Source organism: Plectropomus leopardus, chromosome 13 (genome assembly GCF_026936395.1).
Source record: "Plectropomus leopardus strain MGB_pleo_1.0 chromosome 13, ASM2693639v1, whole genome shotgun sequence".
In the NCBI taxonomy this organism is placed as follows: Eukaryota; Metazoa; Chordata; class Actinopteri; order Perciformes; family Serranidae; genus Plectropomus; species Plectropomus leopardus.
The window spans coordinates 9,129,887-9,156,554 of NC_142188.1; the positions used below are offsets into that span (position 1 = coordinate 9,129,887).

Below are 26,668 nucleotides of genomic sequence, written 5' to 3' on the forward strand. Positions count from 1 at the left end.
ATCAGTAATTGATTGCAGAAATAGTCTGTCCCTTAGACATCCACAAGATATTTTGTGTTGACAAAATATTTCCTAGTTTGCTTTGTGTACAAATATATATGGCCATTGGAATTTTAATTTTAGGGATTTTCACATGCACAAAATGTTTTCCGCTGTCATATTAATCACTCTGCAAGAGGACTTACAGTTTGAAAATGTTTATTGTGGAGAAACTGTGTTGTTACAGTTGGTTAATGGATCAGCAAATGACTCAATGCATGCACTGTGAATTAGACAGGTTTATAGTTTTTTTATAGCTCAACAAATGAACAAAGAATCTTAACAACAAAAAAGGCACCGGGAAATAACAAGTATGGTAACGAGTTGACATCAAGACAATAGTAACATAGCATAAATCAATCCTTCATACTTCATTCTTTCCTCATTGGCAAAATCTGCAGCTTTTCACCGTGCACAAAAACTCTTCTGACCAATTGAGTGTTTAAACTCAACCTAAGAACTTAAAGAAACTTTTCTGTTTCTTCCCCCATGACATCTACAGCTTGTTTTTTTGCTTTACAACCAAATATAGAGCAAAATAAGAAGACCACATTTCATTTACGCTTTCAGTCATCCACACTTAGAGATCATCAGTATAACATTTCACTGTAAGCTCATCTATTTTGTGTGTGTGTGTGCATGCATTCATGCTTGCGTGTATGCATGTGAACAGTGAGTGTAATCACAGTATGAATATTTTTCACAGCTCGTCGGTCTCTCCATCGAAGGGAACAGCATCTGTCTCCATGTGAATAGTGCCAGGCTCACAGCTGCCCACCCAGCCAATAGGAGTGCGGTTGAAGGAAGGCCGGCAGCCGATGTCTTGTTGGTACACCACTGCAGGTTCAGGCTCCTGTTTGGCTTCAGTTTCTGGCAGCTGGAATTTCAAGAACTGGTTGGCCTTTTCGAAGCCGCCAAAGGGCATGGCACACCTAACAAAGCAAGGTGAATGGATTATAAATAAAGCTCCTGTTTGTCACAAAGCACCTACAAAGTCGGACCTTGAGGGAAGTACCTGTTGAAGCATTTGTACTTTCGCATATCCCTATTTACAATGGGACCAGGCATTCCAGTTTTCAGAGTGGCTATCAGATTTTCATCACCCTTCATGGCCTTCTCCCATGGAGACACATATGTCTTCACAACAATCAGCTTCTTGGATGCGTCACCCTTTCCACCTCCTGTGAAGAAAGCATCCGTGACAAGAGCATAAAATACAGTCGACTGGAGTCAGTAGCACTCAGTAGTACTGAGTTGTAAAATTTAATTCAGCAGTACACTGGTTTAAAGCTGGAGTATGGAGCTTTTGTTCCCCCCCCTGTGGAGATGTGTGAGTATTTACACAAACATTGGTGATGTGCCCTAATGTCACATGCCTGCAGGTGAGCTTGCCGCATCTCCCACACCCAGGAGTGCTCTCCTCCCTTTTTTTTCCTTTAATCCTTCCTCTGAGTAAGAAACATTTCTCTGATGTTTTTTGGGATTTTCTGCCATAGCTTCTATCATACAGTATTCCTATCTGCTGCTCCATCACTATGGTCTCTACCTCTTTCCTGCTCCCTTTATCTCTGGCTGGTTGACATAAAACGCATTGCTTCTTGTGCACCATAGCGACAAAAACTGGACTCCACATCTGCAGTGTACTTCATAATACAGAGAGCCAAGGGCTTGAAACAGACCATCATTCATAAGTAAACATCCCACACTCCAACCAAAGTTTTGTCACTTTGTATCCAAAGTGAAAAAAATGACAGAAAATACAGAAACCTCTAAAGTTTGTGTGAAGTGGAAGTAACTTTTTAACTTTTCCTTTTTTAACGTTTTAGCATTTCCAAGTGATATTATTGTTGGCGCCAAAAAGAGCCATCCTCTTCCTGTTTTTGTTACGCAATGGCTGACGCACTTCCTGCTGTTTGTCAAACCTTTTTTGTACCTGGTGGCAGAGAGAATTGCATAGCGAAAGCGAGGCCTATGGGATCCAGTTAAAGCTCCAATTAAGTCATCACAGGCATTACATTGTGCAATCAACATTTACTTCATGATGATAAGATATAGCAAACTTGTCTGTTTGCTTTAATCCATATAAAGTACAACGAAGGTTAAAAAGTGCTGGACCATAAAACAGAATTCTCCATAAAATGGAAAAAAAATTATACCAACCTTTAAGTGGAGACCACTCACTCGCTCCTTCTCCTTTTCCACCTTTCCCTTGGTCGCCTCCACCCACTCCTCCTGCACCTCCTGCACCTCCTGCTCCTCCTGCTCCTCCTGCTCCTGCACCTTTGCTTCCAGGCTTTGGAGGAGGCACGGGGGCTCCTCCAGCCTGCATCGCTCCCAAATGCAGGTGTCCAGTCTGTTTGCTAACAAAATGCCCACCAACAGTTATCATGTCACCTCCCATCTGACCTCCCAGAGCAGGGACAAACTTCTGGAGGTTGTCCTGAAAGAAACGTGATCAATAAAATTCATCATACGCCACACAGCACATTCATTTGTGTTTGCTAATTAGCCATGTTTCATCTTCTTGAGGTCACAGCTGACAAGTGTTACTAAAGACAGTGAGTCCTGATTATGTATTTGATGTCTTTACTTTCTTCCAGACAGTTATAGTATGGAAGATGAAAAAATGAAAATCTCAATAAATAAATAATGTTTAAATAAATACAGGAGTATTAAAATAAATATATTGATAAATAATACATAAATGTATAAATACAAACAGGTATTATTACATAGACATGGAAATTAAATAAAGAAAAAATAAATTCTAAAATACATAAATTAATAAATGGAAGTATAAATAAAAGAATAAGTAAATGTTAAATATGAAAAATAGATAAATGCATTTATAAATAAAGGTTGAAATTAAACAGAACAAAATATCTTAAGTAAAATTGATTTTGTGTCTTCCATCATCTGTGCTCTCACCATAGACTCACTGCTGAAGACGTCGGGGTTGTTCTCGTAGATGAACCTCTCCACTCTCTGCTGCCTCATCTTGAACATCTTGGATCCTTTGTTTTTCATCAACGAAAGCTCCTCCAGCATGATGTCTTTGGGAGTCCTGATCTTTGTTCCCAGGTCGAACTCTGATGCCTCCGGCTCCGACTCATACTCTAGGTAAGGGATGTGCGAACAAATTACATTGTTTATTGCATGTAGCATAAGCATTACATGTAGATGTCTTAATGTGGAAACTAAATGTTACTTAGAAATTTAGTAGTCTCTGTAGTGACATGCCAAAAACAAACTTGAAAAGTAAAAAGAATCACAGAAAAAGTCATCACAGCCTTTGTGTTAACAAGATGACATCTAGAATATTTTCTCATATTCTCTCTTTTCAAGCATTTCTATGCTTGAAGAGAGAGAACTTAAGACTAAAGATTCACACTTTTTAAACTTACAACTTGATGACATTTAGTGACTGTTAGTGGTAAAAATGTACAGTAGTCTTAATGGGGAAGACACATAACTATTTTAATTGAACAATCAACCTAGGGTCATATATATTTACTGTTAATTATTTTTGTATTGTTCATGTTATGTTTTTGTATGTTTTTGTACTGCAGACTTAACCTCACCTATCCTGTAAGATTAGTTCCCCACCTACAGTACCTATCATCTATCATCCATCTATTTATGTTTTATGTGTTTATATGAAAGAGCTGTACTGAACATATAGACATTTGGTTTCATATTCATGTAATTTCATGTCAGCCTTACCATCCTGAGTGATATGTGATAGGTCAGTTATGATCTTGGTGGGCTTTTTCCGCTTGTTTAGCGGGGCAGGTTTTCCCAGAGGCATGGCTGGAAGTTCAGGAAAAAACAGGGAGTAAGCAGTAATACTGTTAGGGTTAAAAACAAACTGGAAAAAAAACTCAAAGAAAACTGAACATTTGCTCTGAGATTTTCAGCAGTGATAAAAGTAATGAAAGTTAACCTGTTTCTTTCAAGAAACAAGAACTCAGTAATGCCAAAACTTCCTCAGAAAACTTGTTGTTAAATTATAAATGAATATGAATAATATAGTTTCTATGTCATAATGTTAAATACAAAATAAATGAAAGCAAAACAAGACATTGAAAGAAAAACAAAACAAAAAAAAAGTTTTCAGTGCATAAATTTGAGTCCATTTTGCTTGATGTCTTGATTTTATAATAATTTTATATTTCACAACATGATTCCTATTCAAAAAAATTAATCGACAGTAATATGACTCTAAATTTGCACAGCTGCAGGTTCAGACAAATACTGAAATGCACTGAAGAGGTCTTCCTGCAGTTTTAAGATTTCACACAATTAAAAGAAGCTTGGAGTGCTTTGTGATTATCTTTGATCATCACTTCAACTTATCAAGATCAGTCTTTACCGTCAACACCTACAGTACAGGCTGTACTGTAGGTGTCGTACAGCCATCAACAACCTCTGAAAGTCAATCCACGAGACATGAATGTATCGGACAGACGGCATGGGCTCATTTTTCAAGTTCAAAGGGGATGTCAGTGGCCTCAGATTCCCTACATTGCCCAGTGAAGCAGATGTCTGCCGTGAAGGAAATGTATAGCTTAATGTGTTTTTCTGTTTTGTTTGGGGACATGAGATGTGACAACATAAACAAAAGCACACTGTAGTTCAGGCAAAAATTTGTCATCAATTAATTATGGTACTATGCAGTAAAAGTGAAGGCCTCAGGATCATAAAATAGCGTCTGATCATATTCCCAAATCTGCAGCTTGCATGCAAACATGTAGGGGGGGAAGTGAGAGTAATACTTTCCTCTGTCTCATCTGTCGGGATATCACTCACCATTAAAACATATTAACTTTAACAACCACAGTTCCTTTAACCTTTGGTGTCTCCCTAGTGTTGGTTACATTATCTTATGTGTTTATTTTACAGTTTTCTGTCTCCCTACATGCATATCAGCACCTTTAGCTCTCAACAGTTTCTTTAAGGCCCAGTCAAGAGGCAAAACATCACATCTACTGACTGTAACTCAACCCACTGCAGCTATTTTTAAAAACAATTTCCAGCCAAGACATTTTAGCGACGTGTAGTGGCGTCATTCGACTATCAAATGGGCTTGACACAACCCTAAGGACACAATACACACCTCCACAGAACAATTCTTAGTGAATGTTTGAACCTCCGTCAAAACACGAGTGAGATCTGGAGAAGTTGTGGATGTTAACGAGTAGGATTTTGGACACAGTTTAAGTTGCCTTAAATAATTACAGGCCTAGGGACCCCTTGCGCTCAGATTTTCCACCCCCCTGTTAGGGCTTGGTAACACCATATAAAATCTCTGCAACGCCCACTGAGAGGGATGGTCAGCACATTCACCCATTCCTTTGGTCATTTTAAGACGTACTAAGAAAATCTAAAAGCAGCAAAGTGACTTCCAGAGCCATTTTACTGAAATCATCAGTAGAATCAAGCATTCTCATCAAAAGCAAAATATTAATCTGATTTACTGAGTTGTTGAGCTCCTCTTCAATTTTTTTTCCTGCTGCACAACCTGCAGAAAGTATGTTTGCAAACATGTTGCACATCTTTATTTCCTCTCCCCAGTTTTGTAGTAGCCAGAATTTAAACTGTTTTAGTAGAACAAAGCACACCGATGGGATGCAGATCCACTCACCGGGTTTTTGTTGTTATCCTGGGAGGAGAGACAGACCTATAAATACCAAACAGAGAAGACGAGACCCAGGGCTCAATTCTGGTGATCTGGATCGCAAGTTTACAAATCCCTCAGTGCCTCTGACCCTATGGCTGGACCCAGGTCCCGGGAAGTGCAAACCCACCCTACACTCTGATGGCAGATCTTCCAGAGGGTTGGGGGTGTGGGTGGCAGCAGTGTTGGTGTCAAGACAGGAGGAGGAGGAGGAGGTTGAGGTTAGGAGTATGAATAGGGATTGGGGGGGGTAAGGCAGGGAGAGAGGCCTCTGTTGGCCAGCTGAAAGTGCTGATGAGGATATTAAGGGAACAAAATCATTCTCACAGATGGTTCAGAAGCCTATATTTAGTAGCAAAGACCGGGGGGAACAGAAAACAGCTATATGATAACCTCAAAGGACTCTGGGGTGTGTTTGGGGTACACACAAGTGCACAGAGCAGGTTTAAGGTTAAGTGCTGTATGTGAGTATATGAAGGCCATGTCAGTTTGTGTTACACAGTGAGCTCCCTTACTCTCGACATTACTCTAACCTGACACCAGATTGTCACATTTTCAGTTTCTCTGAAGCAGTCATGTGACTGGACATGATGGACATGTGGACACAGAGCTGTCAGACACTCTAACAATGTTTGCATGGGAGGAACAGCTTGTGCAAACACATGTGAAACACTGGAGAGCACCCAAAGGTCAAAGACCATTAAAGACAATGCACGTCTTTTGTCTTGCAGTATCCTTTGTATATTCTTGACAACTTTTAAAGAATTGCAGCATGAATGCATGTAAAAAAAAAAAATTAAAAAAATCCATGTTTTGGGTGGTGGCCAGGATTTTAGAAATACTGACGTGTGTCCAGTTGTGTCCCCAACCCATTTGGTCAAATATAAATACAAATTTTGACTAGCCACAAAAAAACAGCAGAACTTTTTAGTCATAATGGTCTAAAAGTTGTTTTAAAGCCTTTTCCTTAGTACCAGGAAATAAAACACTGGAAAACATTAAATATCTTACATTTTATGGAATTTCTTTGTCTAAAAATAGTCAAACTTAAGAATATTGACTTAAAAGCTACCGTGTGTAATGTATGTGTAATTATAGAATATAATTGTGCATCTGGCCTTTAAAACCCCCAAAATGTATTGCCATCAGTGGCAGCTATTTTTTCTGTAACGCTACAGAAACTGCATCTTTTCAAAATAAAAATAAAGAACAGATAACAGAAAAAACAAGAAAGATCCGATAAGTATGTATACACCATCTTTTATTTCGGCTTTATAGTTTCATCATCCTATATCTCACCGTGTACTGCTGAGATACATTGTAGTATCAGGTTTTACACATTTATCTAATTCAGACTTGTAATAATTCTCCTTTTTGCAACTATCAATAGCATATCAACTTTCAGAATAAATAGATAAGATACAGAGTGAATTCAGTTTTAGAAAACATTAACATTAACATTAAGTATAACATGGATTGTAAACTATATACTGATCAATATCTGTTACATTAAAAAAGCATAGCAAGTTTTGCTGCAGTTTTGATAAATATTGTGCTGATAGTAGATGACATTACATTTTCATAATTGTGAGATGATCACCAGTTAAGCATGCAGACAACATAATCCTGAGGTTCTTCAATGAGATTTGGCTTTTTATGAGTGCTCAGCTTAGAGTTGGGAGTCTGCAGGCTCAGCTAAATCTGACAAGAGCTTTCTCTGAGAGTTTTTCAGTTTGTGCTGTTGAACTGCGGTTAAATAGAAAATGTGGCTAGCTACTTGTGCAGCTTTTGTTGTTATTAATATGTTTTCCTGTAGTTCTTCTATTTAAATAAAAAAAATAAGTTGCTGATCCACAGTATATGGATATCATCCACACATCATCCACCCTCAAATCACTTTTATATACTCAACGTACAAAGGCCTTCTCAGTTTGAATTTAACACATTTTGAAAGCTGAGCATATTGGTTCAATTCTTTCAGAAATAAGAAGACAAAAAATACCCTCCAAATTAGCAAGAAATAAGGAAAAAGTACAAGATAGTTACCTGAAAATTAACACAAAAGGGGGGTGGGGTGGGGGGGTGGGTACTTGTGAAAATGGGGGGAATACTTGTGTCCGGAATACTTGTGGAAATTATCTGCGCAGCACGAGAAAATCGATGACGATCCAGGTTTCAAAGTGTTAAATATGGTTTCATTATATGTGCTTCTTTTTGGCTGTTTTTCATCATACATTTGTTTTCACGCATCCTCTTCAAGTTTTCATTCCTTTGAGAAAAAATCTTATCCCCTCTCCAGAAGATCTCTGGGGCAAATATTTAAAGGTCAAATCAAGTGCCAACCAAATATTAGATTAAAGAGAAAGATGAGTCATTCAGGGTCAAAGCCTCATCAGGAGATTTGAAGAACTTGTTCATCTGATAATTTATCTGGCTTATCTCAGTGTACTTCTATTTTTGTTGCTAGAAATGATAATATGATTCATGCATAAGTGCCACAGAGACCACTGTACATGGGCTTTTTGATACATCTTAATATAGAAACATTCCAGAAGCTGAGAAGCCAGTTTTTTTATGTGATCTTTTAAATCAGTTAAATTAAGAACATATTCTTAATTACAGTAGTGACCTAAATGTCATTTCCTCTAAAAATAATCTTATGTTTGGATATTAACAGCCCTATATATAGGCACCCTGTGAGTGTGGAGGTTGGAAACAAAATGCCCTTCTGACTGCACGCTCACTCACAGATGATTCTGCAGCACCACTCAGTGGCAAATGTTTTAAACACAGGAAGGCTAGAGATGACTTTTCATACATTAAGTTACTCTAATTAACAAGAGTTTTGAGATTACAAATGCACCTCTTGAACAAAGCTCTTTTAAAAATCGATCCAGAATGCCACAGTTTAAGTATGTGCACACGTTTCTGCTTGATTATTAAATGTGGAGCTCTGGTGCTATTTTTTTATTTTTTTATGCTATGTTGAAAGTTTTCTTTAAAAAAGAAAGTCAAAGTGTTTTGCTCATGGTCACTTTGCTTTGATAGATTTGTGTTTTGTCAGTTAACAGCAGAGTCTCTAACTGCTATGCCACCTTCCAGTGATTTAGTGGGTAAATAGGGGTCCGTTAATGATGTGCTGACAATCCTGTAATAGGTCCTGAAATAGCATTTTTTCAGTTTTCTCTGCAGACCTTATAAAGAAGACCCCACCAAGTCCTCTGGGAACAAAACGGCCTGGATTTCAAAAAGCCATTCATATACAGAGGTAAGTGAGGACTCCAAGCAGAATGGAGCAAAGTTCTGTCTTTTTTGTTTGTTTTACAAATCTCTCCCTCTCTCTCTCTTATTTTCTCTGTCTGTCTCTGTCTCCCTGTCTCTCACTCTTTCTGTCTCCATCTCTCTCTTCTCTAAAAAAATGAATAAATAAAATCTTTCAACCTTGCACCCTCTAGTGACAAAGCTTAAAACTGCTTGTACATTTGCAAATCACTTGTACTATTTATTACCCCCAGAAATTTAACAAAGTTTGATGTCATTATTTTCCTCTAATCATATACATTTATCCCCTTTACAATTTGAATACTGTGAATATTGTGATTTTCTCTACATCTTAACTGCTAAAAGATGTTTATGTGTAAGATCCAACATGAAACTGGCAACAACTTTGAAAAATCAATTTGTCAACTGGCCAGGTGATTAATTTAGCAAGATAATTTTCATTTCTGGAAACTAAGTTCAGACATAATAGCCTCCTTATGACAAATACTGCCAGTGGTGGAAAGTAACTAAGAACATTTACTTAAGTAACGTACTGAAGTACAATTTTGAGTCCTACTTGTATTTTACTTGATAATTTCCATTTTATGATACAGATGATATTTGGCCAATAACCAATACATCCCCTTTTTTGTCTCAACCTAATTCTAGTGGTCATCAAGTCTCTTCTGTAGTGGAATGAACATATACTGTATATATGTATGTATGTATATATACTGTACATGCATATTGTGATGGCCCACTAGCAGATGGAGACATGAAATACAATGCTTTTTAATGTAGGCTATGTTATATTCATTCAGTGTGCAACATTTAAAAAAGCATGTTAGCCGATTTTGATGACGTGCCTATATTGTCGTGCATCCCTTATATAAAGTTACAGTTATTGCACTGCTCAATTATCATCAAATGCATGCATGTATTGTGCATTAAAATAGAAGAGCAGGATCACACAGCCAGCAGCAGGTGGTAGTGTAAAATTAGACATTAGACAACTTGAGAGCTTTTAAAACTGATTTTATTCCTCTAAAAATGTTCTGTTTCCTAGTCAGTATAAACCTCTACTCAGCAGTAATAACAAACATTTTAACATGTTTTATTTAATCAAACTACATCCAGACACATTTATCATATTTTACACCTCAGCATTACTATATCCACACTCTATTTTCGTAGCCATAATATGAAAAAAAGACAAAGCTTTAAGAGATATTTTATTTAAAAATGGAAAAAAAAAAAAAAAAAGAAAAAAAAATGTCCCCAAGAGCTCCGCAACTGAAATCCACATATTCGTTTCTTTCTTTCTTATTTGTTACCTAGTCTTTTAAGGTAAATAGCCATTTAATGTTTATCCTTACCATTTTACCAGTACCAACTATTGTACTGTTTAAAGGTGAAACCTCTGTGCGTCTTTCCATTAGCTTCTTTAGCTTTACAAACAAACTTCAGGTACCAAACTTTCCCGTCAATCCCCCGTTAACTTCACTACAGGCTGTGGGACTTCATAACTATGTACAATTCAACCATAAATCCTAGTAGCTCACAAATGATGAGCTACTACCTCATTCATCTGCCCTACCTACAGTATATACTGCCTTTATCCTCCTCCACAGCCACTCTCATTTCTTGTGTCTTTTAAAAATTTCTGGGGCCTCCCAGTAAGTCAACTTCCCTTTGCACCACTTCGGATTAATTGAGAATTAATCAAACGAAATACACATTCCTTCATCTGTGTTATTTGTTTAATAAAAGTTAAGAATTTACATATATCTGCAAAGATCACATGGATACTAAGGAGGCTCTGGTGTGCCTAAAGTAAGCTGTGATATCCAGTGACAAGTATACATTCAGTGACAGCCCAGGAACTTGTTGAATGTGACCCATGCTAAAAACGATAGCATTTCTTTTTCGGCTATAGTGAGCAGAGGTATTTGGCACAACCTCGCTAACATTTCCAAGACCAAACCTTGTCGTCACAGATAGTTCCAAGGTGAGCATAGGCATTTAAATACATCTTCAATGTTCAGATGATCATGTGTCATTTTAACCACTTGACAAGGAGACTAGGTCATCATTGGTTTCTTTTTGACAATGCTACAAACAGAGAGTAAAACATTTGGTGCACATAATTTAGTAGGACAAGTACTGAATAACAGAAGTAACTGTTTAAAGATAGATAAAAGCCTGCTGTTTTTGCATTATAATCCTCCACCTGTCAACATACTACAACATATTTCTTCAGTGATTTAATCCTATGATCCAAACCACAACTATTCATTTTCAGCATCTCTCAGACATTTCAAGTTTCAAAGAATATTTCAGTACAGGCTCTGTTCAGACAGCATTTCTGCTAAATTAGTAGAAAGAGATCTCCAGAGGCCTTACATAAACCTCCCCCAGGACAGGCATATGGTGGACTACACAGCATACAGTATGTGCAAGTATTGTTATGTCACTCTGATACATGTGTGAGTAAATGTGTTGGCAGCAAAATAAATGTGAGCAGCATTTTGAACAGAAAATAGATTTTTATGATCTATTATCATTATTCAAGTTCTAACATACTTCAAAAACTTAACTGGCTTCTGGATTTCAAACTTTAAACTGAATCATTTTGTCACCTTATGGTACTTCACCATCATATGTTTACAGCTGTATTTAAGTTTTAATTTAAAGGCTCAGTGTTTCAGGATTTAAGGGGATATACAGGCAAAAATGGACAGAATTTTAAGAACTATGTTGTTGTAAGTGTATAATCTCAACTGAAATAGTTCTGTTTTCATGACTTTACAATGAGCCCTTTATATCTACATATGTAGCAGGTCCTCTTCCCAGGAGTCCACTATAGTTCAGTGGCCCAAACAGACAAACCAAACACTGGCTCTAGACAGGGCTGTTTGCGTCTCTGTGTTGACTACAGTAGTAATACAACCTTGGCATGAGGGAAAAGTTCTGCAGCATCACCACTAGATGCCACTAAATCCTACACACTAAACCTTTAATGGTGTAGGATTGCCTGTATTCATTCATGTGAATTTAATAATCAATGAATTGATTTGAAAGTTGCCCATCATAATTTCTTAAAACCTAAACCCAAAGATATACAATTAACAATGATGTAAGATGATAAAAGCAGAATATTGCCACATTTGAGAAACTGGAACCAATCGGTATTTGGCCTTTTTAACTTAAACAGTGAACCAATTTTAACTGAATTGTTGTTGATAAATTCATCAATTTTATCAGTAGATGAATAGTACATGTCCAACTGTGGTAGTGAATGGTGTTCACATTGCCCCAGGCCTCCACACACGGGGCTGGACGCCTCCCTTGGTGGCTACAAAACGTGGTTTGGGCGCCTGAAGTGCGGTGGTCTTGAGTGGGGGCAAAGAGGCAAGGATACTGAGCTCAGGAGCACTCTGGAACTGCTTGGCCGACTGGAGTCCGCTGTTGTATGATACTGGAGTGTAAGGTGTAGGGACTGATGGGGGCACAGGGTGTGGAATAGGGGTGGCAGAGAATTTTGGGAGGCTGGGCAGTCCAGCTGGTTGGGTGGGTGGTGAAGATGGTATTGGGTCACTGGCTGGTGCTGGTGCACTGGCTGGTGCTGGGGTTGGAGTGAAAGGAGCAAGAGGTGGGGAGATCATGCCGGAATGAGTCAAACGTTCTCCAAGAGTGGTGGCCGAGCGGGGTGCAATGACCTTGGGAGTCAGGGTGGGAGCTGACATGGGTGTTGGTGTGGAGAATCGCTTGACCTCAAAGACACGGGCTGTTTTGATGGGGATCTGCTTTGGTGGGGTCAATGAGCTGCCCACCATTGTTGCTGATATGTAGTCACCCTGCTGCTGCCTCTGAGCCTGATAAGAAGGCATAGCTGATAGATTAGTGACACTACCCCCATAGTTGAACATGGCAGAGTTGAGCTGGTATGGCTGCCTTCTCATGAAATCCAGAGCTTTGATGCCCTCTCTTTGGGATCCTCCTCTACCCCTGCTTTCTGGTTTCTGGCCCAAATTCCTCTGAGGTCCTATCGGGATAGTGGGGGCCAGGAGAGGGTTATACCCAATGGGTGGAGGAGCACGGACATTTGGGGAGTATTTCCACTGAGAGAGATGGAAAGGATTGGGGGAGGAATCAAGGTGTTGGGCTGGACTGTGTGAGGCCACTTCCTGCTGGTAAGGGGTCTCCGGTGGGGTGTCCACTACATACATTCCCATGCGGGTCTGCCTGCGGGCAAACAGCTCGGCCCCCTTACCCCCTGCCTGAAGAAACTGCGGGGCTTCGTGGATGACCCGAGGCTTAGGTGCCACAGGGGGAGGCGCCCTCCCTCTGCTGGCCTCACGAACCCTCTCTTCCTCTACATCATCATAGATAGCCTCAGATTGCCCTTGCTTGTGTCGGGTTGACCTGTCATCCAGATTCTGCACCATAGACAATAGCTCAGGATTGGGGGAGTTCTTCTTGACCTCTGGAACATTGAACATAGGTTTCGGTTTGCCACTACGCCGTCGAGCATCGATTAAGATTCCTGTGCGACCTGTTGGACCAGGAATAGGGGTTGGAGCCACAGCTTCTGGCTGAGAGACTACTGACACTGTAGCTACAGGCGCCATGGAAAACTGAGGAGGAGGTGGTTGAGCAACTGGTACTGGGAGTGGAGACACTGGTATAACTGGGTCAGGTGAACCAGGAATTTGAGATACAGGAGGAGCTTGGGCTGGATCCATTGGTATTTGTGAAGCCAGGGGCATTGAGGGAACAGACACTGGGGGCACGGCTCCAAATGAAGTCTGATTAGTGGCAGTTATTGGTGGTGATGTCTGCAGCATCTCTACAGAGTTAGAGACGGCCAGAGGATAAAAGGTAACAGGAGCTTCTGGTGCCAAAGGACCTTGAGGTACAAAGGATGGTGGGGAGATCACTGGCAGAGGACCAGGTGGCAGCTGTGCCATTACTGGTGAAACATTCATGGCTAGTTCAGAAGCAGTGGAGAAAGGTGGTGGCACAACAGCTGTTGAGGCAGGACGCTGGCTTGTCTTTGTGACAGATGGTCTGAACGTTACAGGGGCGGTTGCAGCTCGAATGCTGATGAAGCCAGGGGTGAAAGGACGTGCTGTTCTGTTGAGAACATTACTGGCAGGTAGTTCTGGTAATGGTGTTTCAGCTGGTGGTTCAGGTCTGGTCAGAACCGTCACTGAGGGAGTGGCTGGTTTTGGTGCTGTAGGCGGAGGTGACATTATCATGCTAGCTGTACTAATTGCAGAGTAGGATGGGTCGCTATTAGACATCCCATAGGCCGCAACTGGAGCTGGAGCCTGAGATGGCTCTTGCTGTATAGTAACAAGGCCAGTTGATATTATCTGCTGAGACTGGAGGTTTGGCTGTATCTGTGGTTGTATCTGTGGTTGTGTCTCTGGATGTAACATTGGAGCCTGCCCCTGGACATGAGATGGTGGAGGAGCCTGAGGTTGTGCCGCCTCTACCTTCTTGGCATGCTCAGCAGCCCTCTTTCTCTGCTGCTCAAACAACTGGGCGCCCTTGCCTGCAGTTTCACTCAACCCTGGACTTGGAGCATCCTCTGCCCCATCCCCGCGACCTTCAGTGCCTGCAGTTGCCCTCTTCTCCAGAATATCCAAGGTGTCACTATCCCAAGTTGGATCAGGAACAGAAGAGAAGCCATCCTCATCGAACTCTGATTCACTTCCAGGAAATACCCCATCCTCCTCTTGTGAGTCCTGACACCTATCCTCATCCACACTACCAAAACTGGTGAGAGTGTACTTCTTGGAGCGCTGCCGCCTCTTCTTAAACATCAGTACCCCCTTAGAGTGGGGGTTGGGAGCATCAGTCAGTAGGGACGCAATTGTTCGACACTTGCTTTTGGCTTCTTTAACATGCTTGTCTTGCTGAGTATCCCCTCGGTTCAGTTCTGCAGGGTATGAAAGTCATTGCTATTAGGAACAGTTGCACATTAGCATAAAACAAGGACTGCAGTAAGGTCAGAGAAGTCTGAATTATTACATTTAACCTTTAAACCAAGAACTGACTCTGATATGAGCATTTAAACCTGTCCTGACCAATATGCCTTCAACAGGCATCCATCTCTTAATGTGCCACAGGAGCATTTCCGGGAGAATTCCAGACAAGCCTTCAGCTTCTCACGTTAGCTGGGGTGAAGGATAAATTTGCACATTATTAGTCTGTGCTCTGACATCTCACTTAACTAGAAATATCTGCAAGCTTCTGGAAAGTTGCATGTCGTAGGTGACTGGAAGGAGAACTTCAAAGGGTAGCCACGACATATGCTTTAACTTGTTATGGTATTAAGAAGATTATCATAGGCAACCTAATTCTGTTATCCTAATATGCACTGCCACGTGAAGGGGGTTCTTAATTTGTCTAGGACAGGGTCCCTAAGTAGAACATTGGAATTTAAAACCTGCACCCAGTGATGGCAAGGGGGATTTACAACAGTAAATTTATTTAAGTTCTTTAAACAGCCCATTGACTTAAAATAGCCTTGCTCTGTCCTTTTCCTCAGCTGATTATGGATGATGGACAGGATGACAAGTTGTTGACAGGATATTAGTACTCTGTTGTATCAGTGTATTTTTGTAAGCTTTCTTTAAAGTTTGTAAACTGAAAAACAGTAAGCCATGGTGTGACTTTTCAGCCCTCAGTATCTTGAATGACACTTTATGATAATCAGCAAACTCTGTGAAACATCAGCTTCCTTCCTGACATTTTAGATACACAAACAATCTTCAACTACCAGTCAAGGAGACTGTTCCCTTTTATATTTGTGACACATCATCTTATCATCCATGTTAGTGGAGGATTACTGAGTGATGTTGTCTTAAAGTTGTAAAAATATCAAAACAAAAGCACAGCTAGAGAATTGGCGAGAGAATGAAGATATGGAGAAAGGGGCAGCAAAATTAGTTTCCCTGCTTTGGTACTTGATACCTTAAAGCAGCTAGAGATGCTTTTCAGTGCTTCCATGTTGATCACTGGGGTTTTTACACACATAACTGGAGGTAAATATAGTAAATTGTACATGCCATGCTCTGTTTAACAGCTTTAGCTTAGGCCACCCACTCTCAATGGACTATTAACCTTAAATGTATGTTGTGCAGGAGTTGTCCACTACTGTTTGGAAACATTATCCCCAATGAAATTGAAAGCCAACCACAGCTTTGTCTGCTCGGGTTTCAGCTTGCTACATTTGTAGAGGTTTTTGCACTGTGGCTGCAATTTTTGTGGCTGCTTCTTGAATGCGCGCCTCTTATGGTCTGACACCTGGTCGCTACCATTTTAGAAAGTCTCACTGTCACCTACTTGCTGTGCCTTTGTTACGTTCCAAACACAACCAAATAAGAGGAAAATACAGGCAGAGGGCAGGGTTTCTGCAGAAAAATAAAAGTGATGAGAGAGAAGGATCATTTTTGAACGAGTCTTTATATTTTTTATTTTGTTTTTTAGGATGATCATGCATAGTACACATTTAAAGCAGTTTATGGATGTTTATTTAGTAATGGTGATTGACTGTCAGATCAAGTGACTGAGTGATTTTCTTGACTAAATTTGAATTAAGATCAACACTTTTCCTATTGGTACATCATACATGTGCCAATTTGAATTTTGTAGGATGAATTTTGAAAATGCGTATTTTCAAGCAGAACAAACTTGTTACAAAAGTTTACCATTTGCTGACACAGTTCTAAAGTTTCTAAAGGGCTGTTACTTTTATGGAGGTGTGGTTTAGATTTTGGTTTAGTTGTGAACAAAGAAGGCTGTGTGGTGATATTATCAGTTCGGTGTTCAAGGTGTGAAAACTTGAACTTACTGTTGAACTCTACAAATATCTAGGGTTTTCTCTGGGAGGTTCAGGGGTATATTTGTCTTGAGCTGCAACAAAGGAATGTACTGTACATCTAATCTCTTCTTAGAAAAGTCAATATCATGCTGGCATAGAAAGCTGTAAGAGAACTTCTGTCCCTGCATATGGGAATGGAGGAGATCAACCTATCTTAACTAAAGTGATGTATTTCTGTGCTGAAAAGCAGATGGCACATAGAAAGAGTACATGAAATATAGCATAAAAACTGTATAAAAAAGAGCATCCTTGAGAAAATATAAAAATATGAGGACTCTGTATCTATAAGATTAAAAAACTCAATGACTTATATTTATGTGTTTTTAGAAAAAGTTTTATGACTTTTAAACCAACCAGTGACTTTTATCAGGAATGTGCACATAAACTTGGAGAACCCATGTGAAGCACTGGCTTTTCTGTCTTTGTTGTTTCTCAGCTGTACTTACTGGCTTGTTTGGCCTTTTCCATGTAGGTTGTTGTGAGCTCCTCATCAATGGGATTATTCACAGGACCCACCATGGGCACTAGCTGGCTGCGGGAGCTCAGCATCAGGGCCTCCTTTGCCCTCTCAGGGGACACCAGTGGCACATTGGCTGGCTCTAGAAAGCCGCTATCCTCCTCTTGCCCTCCATCCCGTGGCCCCTGGTCATCTGCTGAGGAGATGATGGAGGAGGTCTCAGTGGATGTCTGGGAGGACCACATTCCTGGACCAGGAGGCTGGTAAATCACCTCCCTCCGTGCCACCCCCGGCAGCCCCCCCTCTCCATTTCCATCTCCCCCACGTCCATCCAACAAACTGGGGAAAACTTGTGCATCTGGAGCACTGTCATAGCCGCTCATCTCGGACGTCTCCCCGCCCTCAGGGGATGTTCTTCCCATTGGTTTTCCTGGGTTGGAGTTGCTGGGGCTTCGGCGTTTCTGCCGGCGCTGCCTCTCGTAGCCTGCCACATCTGCATCACTGTCAGTCTCGCCATAGTACGCCTCACTACCAGGTGGAGATGTCAAGCCACTGGTTATGGAGGAGCGGCTACGGTGGACCTCACGCACAGGTGCATGGTGGGGGCTGTTGGGTGACATGGCACGCAGAGCAGCGCGGTACTCTTTGTCTATGCGGGGAGATGGGGCACGGGTCACAAGAACCACGGACTGAAATCCAGCAGGCACCCTGCAAAGAAGAGGAGGGTTTAAAATATTAATGGAGCCACATGAGTGCAGTTAGATGCGATATTAGCACATAATGTCCCTTACAGTGAGTGTGTCTTAGCACAAGCAGCAGAAACATTTCTTAGCCCTATATATGAAATATTTTGTGTAATGTGCAGTCGAAAATGTGTTTGAACATTTTAAATGGTGCATGTTTTGTCTCAGACATGAGTCTTTGATGTGAGCATGATATAATTTTTTCTTACCCAATTATGATTGGTTGATGATGGTTTATCACTAGTAAGAGAATAATTCTTTTGTTCCTCTGACCTTTTGACCCGAATATGTAATATCCCAGGGGAGCTGTCAATGAGGTCCATGGCCTGGGCATGGGATAGCGTTCCACATGGCTGATCGTTGATGGATACCAGTTCATCAGCCTCCCGAAGCCCAGCCCTGCATGCCTTGCTGCGTTTACGCACCTGCGCAAGTAAAAAAAAGATACAATTGATGACAATTGACAATAACTGATGATTGATAAAGTTGCAAAAATGTTGAGTCTTGATTGGCTATATCATAAAATATTTTTGGTATGAAGGGAGAGCAGCGCTGCTCAAGACTGTCTCAGCTGCTTCTCAGCTGTGACAGATCTCGAGAAATTATGTCTCGCCATTTGTTTTTTTTAATCAGCATAGACAAACCCTATACCACCCTTTACTACAATTTCAATGTCTTTGTCACAGACATGAGGAAATACAAATTTATCTGTTTCAATCAATCTTTCCTGTTTCTCTTTCAAAATAAAAGCCCAGCATTTCTGTAACAGAATCCCTTCGGTTGTTGACACAAGGCTTTTTATTATGAACTATTTGCAGGACCATGTTGTTAACAATGCAGGAGCTCGCACATCTTCAGTAATGAGTGAAATATGTGCTTATAACTGTGAGAATACAGTATTCATAGCAGCAGACAGCTCTGCAGCAGTGTCACAGCAACAATGCTGCCAGTGTGAACGCCGCAAGCGTGTAAGACGCAGCAGTTCAGCAAGGTTGCCGACACGTGCTGATCACACCTGCAGTGTGCCCTGGGCCTTTATATGTCTCAGGGGCACAGCTCAAGTCAAGTCAAGGCCTTCAGGAGAAGCCCAAGGCTTTCAGCTGACAATTTAATGGAAGGGCATACAGTACGTACCCTTCTTGGTTCTTTGTTATTGGTATTTATATCCTCTTGTTCCAGGATTTTATTATACCAACTGCAACTTGTAACTTAAGTTCAAGTCCCACGTCTACAGCTTTGGTTCAAAGAGCTGTGATGAACAGTAGATACTTAAAAGAGGATTTTAAGACAACTGGTAAAAACAGAACACAATTGTTCTGTCTCTCGTTCACTGCTATTTAAATACTGTATTTTCCTCAGAATGGTATTTTTGTCTTGTGTAACTGCAAGCATAGAAAGCAAAATCATGACCAAGCCATGGTCTTAGTCTTGTCTTTGTTTGTGACAGTGACTGACAGAGAGCAGCTTTTGTCCTGACAGCTCGATCTTGCTGCCGACATATGCCACATATTGCAGCTCAAGTGGGGCACTCATACACACTTTAACATGGAAATGCCAGCCAGCAGCCATCTTCATTTGGTGCTTTGCTATTTGTGCCCGAGGTCTGTCAAGACCATGGCTTTATGCCCACCTTAAATTGCCTCAGGTCTATGCAGGCCACGTTAACATGTCCTATAATAAATTCAAAGCAGATGTTTGAAGATTTTCAAACTACTGCAATGTTGATTGCACTCTGTGTGGGCACTCTCACGTACGAAAAGAATATTGTTTGTAAGATTTCAGAGATAAGGAAGCGTTTCATCGGTTGGCCTAATAAGTTTTCTTTACAGCTATTCTGGTAACTTGCCTGTAATAAAATCTCACATCCGCATTTAGCTAAGCCTTCCTAAGTGGTCTGTGCCTGCTTGTGGTGCGGGATGTCAGTTATTCATTCAGTCAGTCAGTCACCTTGTGGTTGCAAGTCATAACAGTTATAATACCCTTACATGTTCTTACACACACACAGGCCACACGGACTGATACAAAAATACACAAACTCACATAAATAAACGCACAGACATGCACATGCACCCCCACAGGCACAAACCCAGCACTGACACACCAGCTCTTTCAGTGCAGCCCCAGACCGCTCCACCTGTTAGGGACGGTATACCATGAGACCTGACAAGATTACTCCGTCCTGCTCTCTGGGGTGAAGGAGCACTCTGTTTTGGATGGTCAAACAGAAGCAGCTGTCGTCCACTGCCATAAAGGTGATTTGTTGTCCTGTGGCTCTGTGTACATTCTGCACAAGTCAACTACATGTAGGATTCATATTTTAAAGAGTTAACATTCTTAAGACGCTAAATACTGTCTAAAAGAAGTGGTTGTTTTATGATTATGGGAATTGTCTCTGTTACCTTGAGCACATTTTTTTCTCACAGACAAACCAAAATTAGCCTTTTAACTGGTAAACATTCCCCTTTGGCTGGCAAACAGCAATCTTTGCGAGATAAGTCTTACTATAAAGAACTTGCGAGGTCTGTAAGCAGTGGTTCCCCCCAGAAATTTTCCACCAAAACCAAAATCCATCACTTGATTTTTAGGAATTCAATTATGCTCTTAACGTTTATAGGCCAATTGAAAATGATGTCAATATGAGAGTTAAGAAATCGCATACTGTTATACTTCAGTTCTTATTTTACAGTTAATGTCACGAATTATTCTACACGAAAAAACTGATGCCAGTTAACATTTTGGGTTTCACAATGACCCTTTTATAATGTGTTATGTATCTATGCATGTTAGGTGATAAATTGATGTTCAAATAGGCTGGTTGAAAAAAAACAAAACAAATATACACCTTTAATTGGAGGGAGTATATTAATAATATGGAACATAACATTTATTGGGCACAAACCCTCTCAAGTTTAGGGGAAACTTGTGGGTAAACATAGAACCCATTTTCATTCAGATATCTTGAGGTGAGTTCAACGGAGCCCTTTGAAAGTGGCCTTGCCTGTTGTTCCTGCACTAAAATTCAGTCCACATTTTGAGTCATTATTTATCTCTCATAACAACAAGCTTTGCCAACATAATCAGTTGCAATGGATGCCTTAGGTTTTCTAGTTTGACAAGATATCGCTATCTTTGCACTAGCCAAAATAATGAGTGTTCTTCAGCCTCTTAAAAGCAGTAATGTCTTCAATTACTTTCGCTCAGTGAGGCACAAATCATATTAGGATGGCCATAGACCCCCCGGTCCCCCTCTTGGATGGGCCACTGTCTGAGAGGAAACATTTCCTTTATCCAATGAGGATTATTGTAATAACCTTTAGTTTAACATAATTGTGCGTGATAGAGGTACATTATGTAAAAGCAATCCAATGACTGTCTTAGGCATTTATGACGATATGGATAAGAAAGGTTTAAGACAAATGTACTTGATGAATAGAATGTCAAAAAACAAAAAGCAAGTTAGTTTCTCTCTCATGGTCATTTATTTAGAGCTTGTGGTGTCTGAATAAGAACAATATGAAGTATAACAGCGGTTTAGCAATAAGGATTTTCCTTAAGCATGAACCTACGGACAGAAGTTTAATGTTCCTCTCCAAGCAGTGAGATACTGTTCGTGTTCATGTTTAAAAATAGTGTATGAGGTTAATTTTTGAGCACTGAGCTGAAACGCACACCTTGGCTGACCTCGTGACCTGCCGCTTCTCAACCAGAAATAGTCACCTTAAAATGTAGGTTTGCTCAGTCAACAGATATTGAAAATGTGTGTGGATATGCATCCTGAGTGCATATGTGCATGTATGCATGTGTGTGTGCAGGTGTATTAAAACTTTAAACATCATATCCAGAAATAAGATATCTCTACGAAAAGATTTCATGGAGGAAATAGTTGGTCCAAGTTTCTTTTAAGCAGGAGGACTGATAGAGCGACGACTGGGGATCGGATTTTTACTCATGTGACAGATGATGATGACGTCACTGACTCAAAACAAACAGCAAAGGATCAATATGAAGTCAGAAATGTGACTACAACTTTATCTGAGTTTGTACTGTTATTTTGTATTTATTTTTTAACCATTTTCAGCTTTATCTTTCAGAGGTGCTGTTTTTTTCATCTTGAAAGCCTAATTAATCCTTTTATCCAGTTTATATTCTCCTTTGGCTTACATTTCAAGCAGTGCTTTCTCAAATGGAGATCAAGATTCAAATCTGGACTGCTCCACCAGTGCCAAATGTGGTCACCAAATTCTTGTCCATGAAGAATTTGCTTTAGCGGAGTAAAACGAGCTGAGAGTCGTAAGGTTAAATATTTCCTTTACCCAATTAACATTTTATTTCAGTGAACTTCGTCATACAAGAGGATCCATAAAAGTAGTCTGTAACTCTCACAAAGAAATTTATTATCAGTATTTGATCACAGACAACCATGTGGCCTGAGTCTTGCCTGAGTCTGGCCAGTCGCACGGATTTCAAGAACTGACCTATATTCAGACTTTTGTGATGTTCATACCTCGCCTATAGGTTTCTAGATAGATCTCAAGTAACCTGCCAGCTTAAACATGACCAAGCATGGCTGGAGTGATTTGACTTTCTTACTTGAAGTATGACGTAGTGGAAACATGCTTGTTGAGGTGGGCAAATCAACACATGGTCATGGGTGAACGATGTGTCACATCCAGCTTCACACAAGACAAATTAAATTCAAAAATGACCTCAAGGTACCCCATATCTTCTATATTTTGCATATTTTACTGCTCAAAGAACAGTGCCAGCAGGTAGCTCAAAAAACAGTTCAGACTTTCTTGTCAGTGTCACACACAGCTTTGAGCTTTATGCAGTTCAATAAGAGAAGCAGCATACATCGGAAGATATGCGACCAGGTTGCCCTACATTCACAGCTGAACTTGAAGTGTAAAGTTCACCTGATCAATCATTGGTGCGCCTCTGCATGAAGACCACTCTCAAACAAGATGATGACTCATATTCAGGCCCCAAACCAACCTGCATCACAGCCAATATTCCATTTCGACTTTGTTCACAGCTTCTTAAATCTCCACCTGATATATCCCAGCTGATGTTTCACTTCTCTTTACTGCAGCTGTTGAATCTAACGATAGTTTTCTTCTTTCCACTTAGCAAACCATGAAATGACTGCTTCTGTCCAACCTGCTGCGTGACCCGCCTTACCTTAGCCACCTGGAGTGGTTTCTGATGTTCCACGCCTCCCTGGAGACGAAAGCCCCATGGCGCTCCACCGGACAATGTAATGATCACTTCCTCTGCAACCATTGTTCTGCTTTTTTTGTCTTCTTTAAGCTTTTCTTCTTTTTCTTGGTTATTTTCTGCTCCTCTTTGGTTCCTATATTTTCATCTGGGGGGCCCTCAGTGCGTTGGCCCCATGGTCAGCAGTCAGGGCCCCCTGAGCGAGCTCTGACGTGCTCTTTGCCTGCCACACTGTCCGAACGCTGACTTCTTTCTGAGTCCAGCTTCAAGGCCGACGCTCACACCTGAACACACACACATGCACACACACTCTCCTGTGCGCCCACCCATACCCAGAGTGGGCCAACCATCACAGCAAGAGGAGAGAGAGGGGGAGAGGGAGAGAGAAATATGATGGAAGGAGGGGGGTCTGTGTGTGCTTACGCTGAGGAATGCCTGCCCCAAATGAGCGAGGGGAGGGTCCAACGCAACACTTGTCCTGTCACTCAGACCTATGCCACCGGGTCGCTGATAGCCCCTCCAAAAATAGGACACTACCACCTCTGCTGCTTTGCCTGCTCCTCTGTAGACCGAGAGAAAGTTAACATTCAGAGCGTCCAAATGGCACTGTTTCATATGTGGCTTTACAGCATTGAGGTCATTGGTAACCTTTAGTCGGGTCGCAGACAGACTCTCAAATCTCAGGGCTGACACTTGTTATGATAGGACTGTCCACTCTTGATCAGTTGCATTCAAATATCTTTCGATTTAGGGGTGCTGATGAAAGTTAATGACGTTGACAATACGTGTATCTGGTGCTGGTTAATATTTAACTCCTGTGCATCCTGCCAGCTCCTCTGGACCTGGAGACATTCTGGGCTGTCATCATAGAGCTGGTAGGATAAATACTTATGCCCTGGATGGACAGCCTGCAGCTACATTGAAATATGTCCTAAATCCAAAGTGTTGACTGAATGACAAGTACTTTGAAACACAGGCGGGACCCCTGCTTGCATGTGTTAAACTGATACAGAATGTAGACACAGTGTGGACACACAAGATAACTAATTGTTAAGTTTATTATGTAATAGTTTCTTGTGGTGTCGGCTTTGTTGAGATAAAACTGATATCAGTTTACAGACGAGTGGCTCGTGACAGCACTAGATGTAAACATTAATGGCGCCATCCTTGTCTGAGGTGAAATGTTAGCTAGCTCAGCGGTGCTAGGTGCGCTAGCAGTAAATGTATGCTTTCTTCTGTGCAGTGGTTAGGTTGGCAGGTGTAGTTTGGTTGAAGGAAAGTAGTTCCTACATGAAACTGCTCCCAACAAGGTCTGTGAATTATCTTGAGTAACTGGGTCATGATTTCTGAAAAAGAGACATTGCTGTTGAATTTTTTAAACAGATTTGTTTTAGGCTTGTAGCACCACAAGCTGCATAACATCTTGTTCCATTATATTGGAAAGAAGGCAGACAGTTTTACAGCCAACATCTCCAGCTGTCTGCAACTTAAACCAGAACAATCTAGATCAATAAACAGCACCAGCATGAAGATGTTAGCATAGAGCACAAAACACTACTGTGCCTTAGCGCTTCCTCACAGATCTGCTAGCATGACTGTAAACTTTTACTTTACTTTAGCTGTATTCTGCATTTATAGTTACAGTAATATCATTCAGGTTCAAACTGGTGCATTGCCAAAATAATGGATTTTGATTCTGAAAATGTATTAAAACTCCAACATTTTAAGCATGCATGAATTTCCCCAACATGTTTCTTTCTTTGATTTTCATACTGTAGCTTATTATTGTTGGGAGATTTTTTTTTTTTATCAAACACTGCACAAGTAAAACACAGTCAAAGTACTTACCTGCAGCCTGGCTTGAAGTAAGGGTTTCTTCATGTGATTTCCACATAAAACATCAGTACTAGAGAGCAGGTCTGAGTTACCTGACTGAACCTGTATAGTGGGTCAGATACAGTTATTGGGTGAAGTACACTTTCTTTCCAGTCTGGTTAGTTGAAATTCAATGAAACGAGATCTATGCTCATGAAAATACTGGTAAACTTAAAAGTATCTTAAACTGGCCATACATCTCAATCCCATGATCTGGCGTGACTGCTTCTTTTTTTCACATTGTTACCATGTCTCTCTCCTCTTGTTCCCTCCTGGTCCTTATCTCTCCCGCTGTGTGTACATGTCTTACCCTAACCCTAAAACTCACCCTTAATCCTAAACTAATTCAAGTTTAAAAATAGATTGAAAAACTATCTGACAAACAAACAACAAACACCTTTATCTCCAATACACACAGAGTCTCAATGGAGATGAACTTTCTTTAACTATGTTTTATTTTCCTTTGGGGCATCGACAGGCCTTTAAACCTGTTGATAGAAGCTGGATCATCCCCTTGCTGCCATTATCAATGCTGCTGTAGGTTACCAATGATAGCTGCTCCCCTTGGCAGCCTTGCTCTGCAGCTGTCTCCAGACCTCAGGATAGTAACTAAGATCAGTCCTGGGTCAGACACTCAGAGAAAATGTCACCCTCTCTTCCCGGAGACGGTATCAGATCTATCAGAGCACCACAGTTGGAGCAGGTGCTCAAACACATAGATACAACTGATCCAGTTTATATCAGATCTGTATTTACAAAGTGAGGTATTAGATGGATATCTGAATAAACACGTAGCTGGAGATCAGTCGTGTCAACCACTCCCCCTAGTGGTTAACGGTAGGCTAGTTGTTGTCCTGGAGCTTTTACGGTTCTGTTTATTTCTCACTATTTTAGCTTTGATTTTTTTTCTCGTTCGTCATTGAAAATGGCAAAATTAGTTTTGACAGATTTTTAACTCTCTCTCTCTCTCTTGTTTTTTGTGTTGGAGGTTTCAGTACTCGACAAGCAGTTTTCAGGGTACACCTTAACCATGGATTATTACTAAACGGCCCTACTGGGCAAAGGGCCCCAAGGTGTCAGGGGACTTGATGGCCTTCATCTGCAAAATAACATATACTGACCAGCAAACCTCAAAATGACACAAAAAAGACGTAAAAAGACCACAAAGAGTTGGAAAACCTGTAAAGAGGCAAAAAGTAACTACAAAAAGAAACAAAACAACCATAGATACACAACGACCAAAAACAACACAAAATTTCCCCAGACACATAAAATGACTACTAAGAGCACAAAGCACCAAGATGATGCAAAATGACCAAAAAAAGACAAAAATCACCACAAAATGACCACAAAGAGAAGCTAAACAACCACAAAGAGACACAAATGCCCCCAGAGGCACAAAACAACCATGAACGAGATGCAGAATGACCAAAAAATTACCACAAATAGACACTGAACAACCACCAAGAGGCATAAATTCCATGAAGAAGTATGTTTTAGCAGGA

The 26,668-nt window shown here is 40.7% G+C and overlaps 2 protein-coding genes across 2 annotated transcripts; both read right to left on the bottom strand.

Moving 5' to 3' along the window:
- Positions 1-181: 181 nt before the first annotated feature.
- On the bottom strand, positions 182-5,918 carry myoz1a (myozenin 1a). Its single transcript, XM_042502493.2, has 6 exons — positions 5,684-5,918; positions 3,763-3,849; positions 2,968-3,155; positions 2,200-2,479; positions 1,055-1,220; positions 182-971 (listed from the first exon to the last, which is right to left on the bottom strand). The coding sequence occupies exons 2-6, from the start codon at positions 3,845-3,847 to the stop codon at positions 740-742; spliced, it is 951 nt and encodes a 316-aa protein (XP_042358427.1). The 5' UTR covers positions 3,848-3,849; positions 5,684-5,918; the 3' UTR covers positions 182-739.
- Positions 5,919-9,995: 4,077 nt separating this feature from the next.
- On the bottom strand, positions 9,996-23,654 carry synpo2la (synaptopodin 2-like a). The gene is made up of 4 exons (XM_042502794.2): positions 23,253-23,654; positions 18,345-18,496; positions 17,318-18,036; positions 9,996-14,924 (listed from the first exon to the last, which is right to left on the bottom strand). The coding sequence occupies exons 1-4, from the start codon at positions 23,352-23,354 to the stop codon at positions 12,283-12,285; spliced, it is 3,615 nt and encodes a 1,204-aa protein (XP_042358728.2). The 5' UTR covers positions 23,355-23,654; the 3' UTR covers positions 9,996-12,282.
- Positions 23,655-26,668: the final 3,014 nt, after the last annotated feature.

Coding starts and splice junctions, on each gene's coding strand:
- myoz1a (XM_042502493.2), bottom strand. CDS start 3,847: ATGCCTCTGGGAAAACCTGCCCCGCTAAACAAGCGGAAAAAGCCCACC. Junction 3,156..3,762: donor ATCACATATCACTCAGGATG/GTAAGGCTGACA, acceptor TCCCTTACCTAG/AGTATGAGTCGGAGCCGGAG. Junction 1,221..2,199: donor TGAGTGGTCTCCACTTAAAG/GTTGGTATAATT, acceptor CTTTCTTCACAG/GAGGTGGAAAGGGTGACGCA.
- synpo2la (XM_042502794.2), bottom strand. CDS start 23,354: ATGGTTGCAGAGGAAGTGATCATTACATTGTCCGGTGGAGCGCCATGG. Junction 18,037..18,344: donor TTACATATTCGGGTCAAAAG/GTCAGAGGAACA, acceptor TCTTCTTTGCAG/GGTGCCTGCTGGATTTCAGT. Junction 14,925..17,317: donor GGAAAAGGCCAAACAAGCCA/GTAAGTACAGCT, acceptor CATACCCTGCAG/AACTGAACCGAGGGGATACT.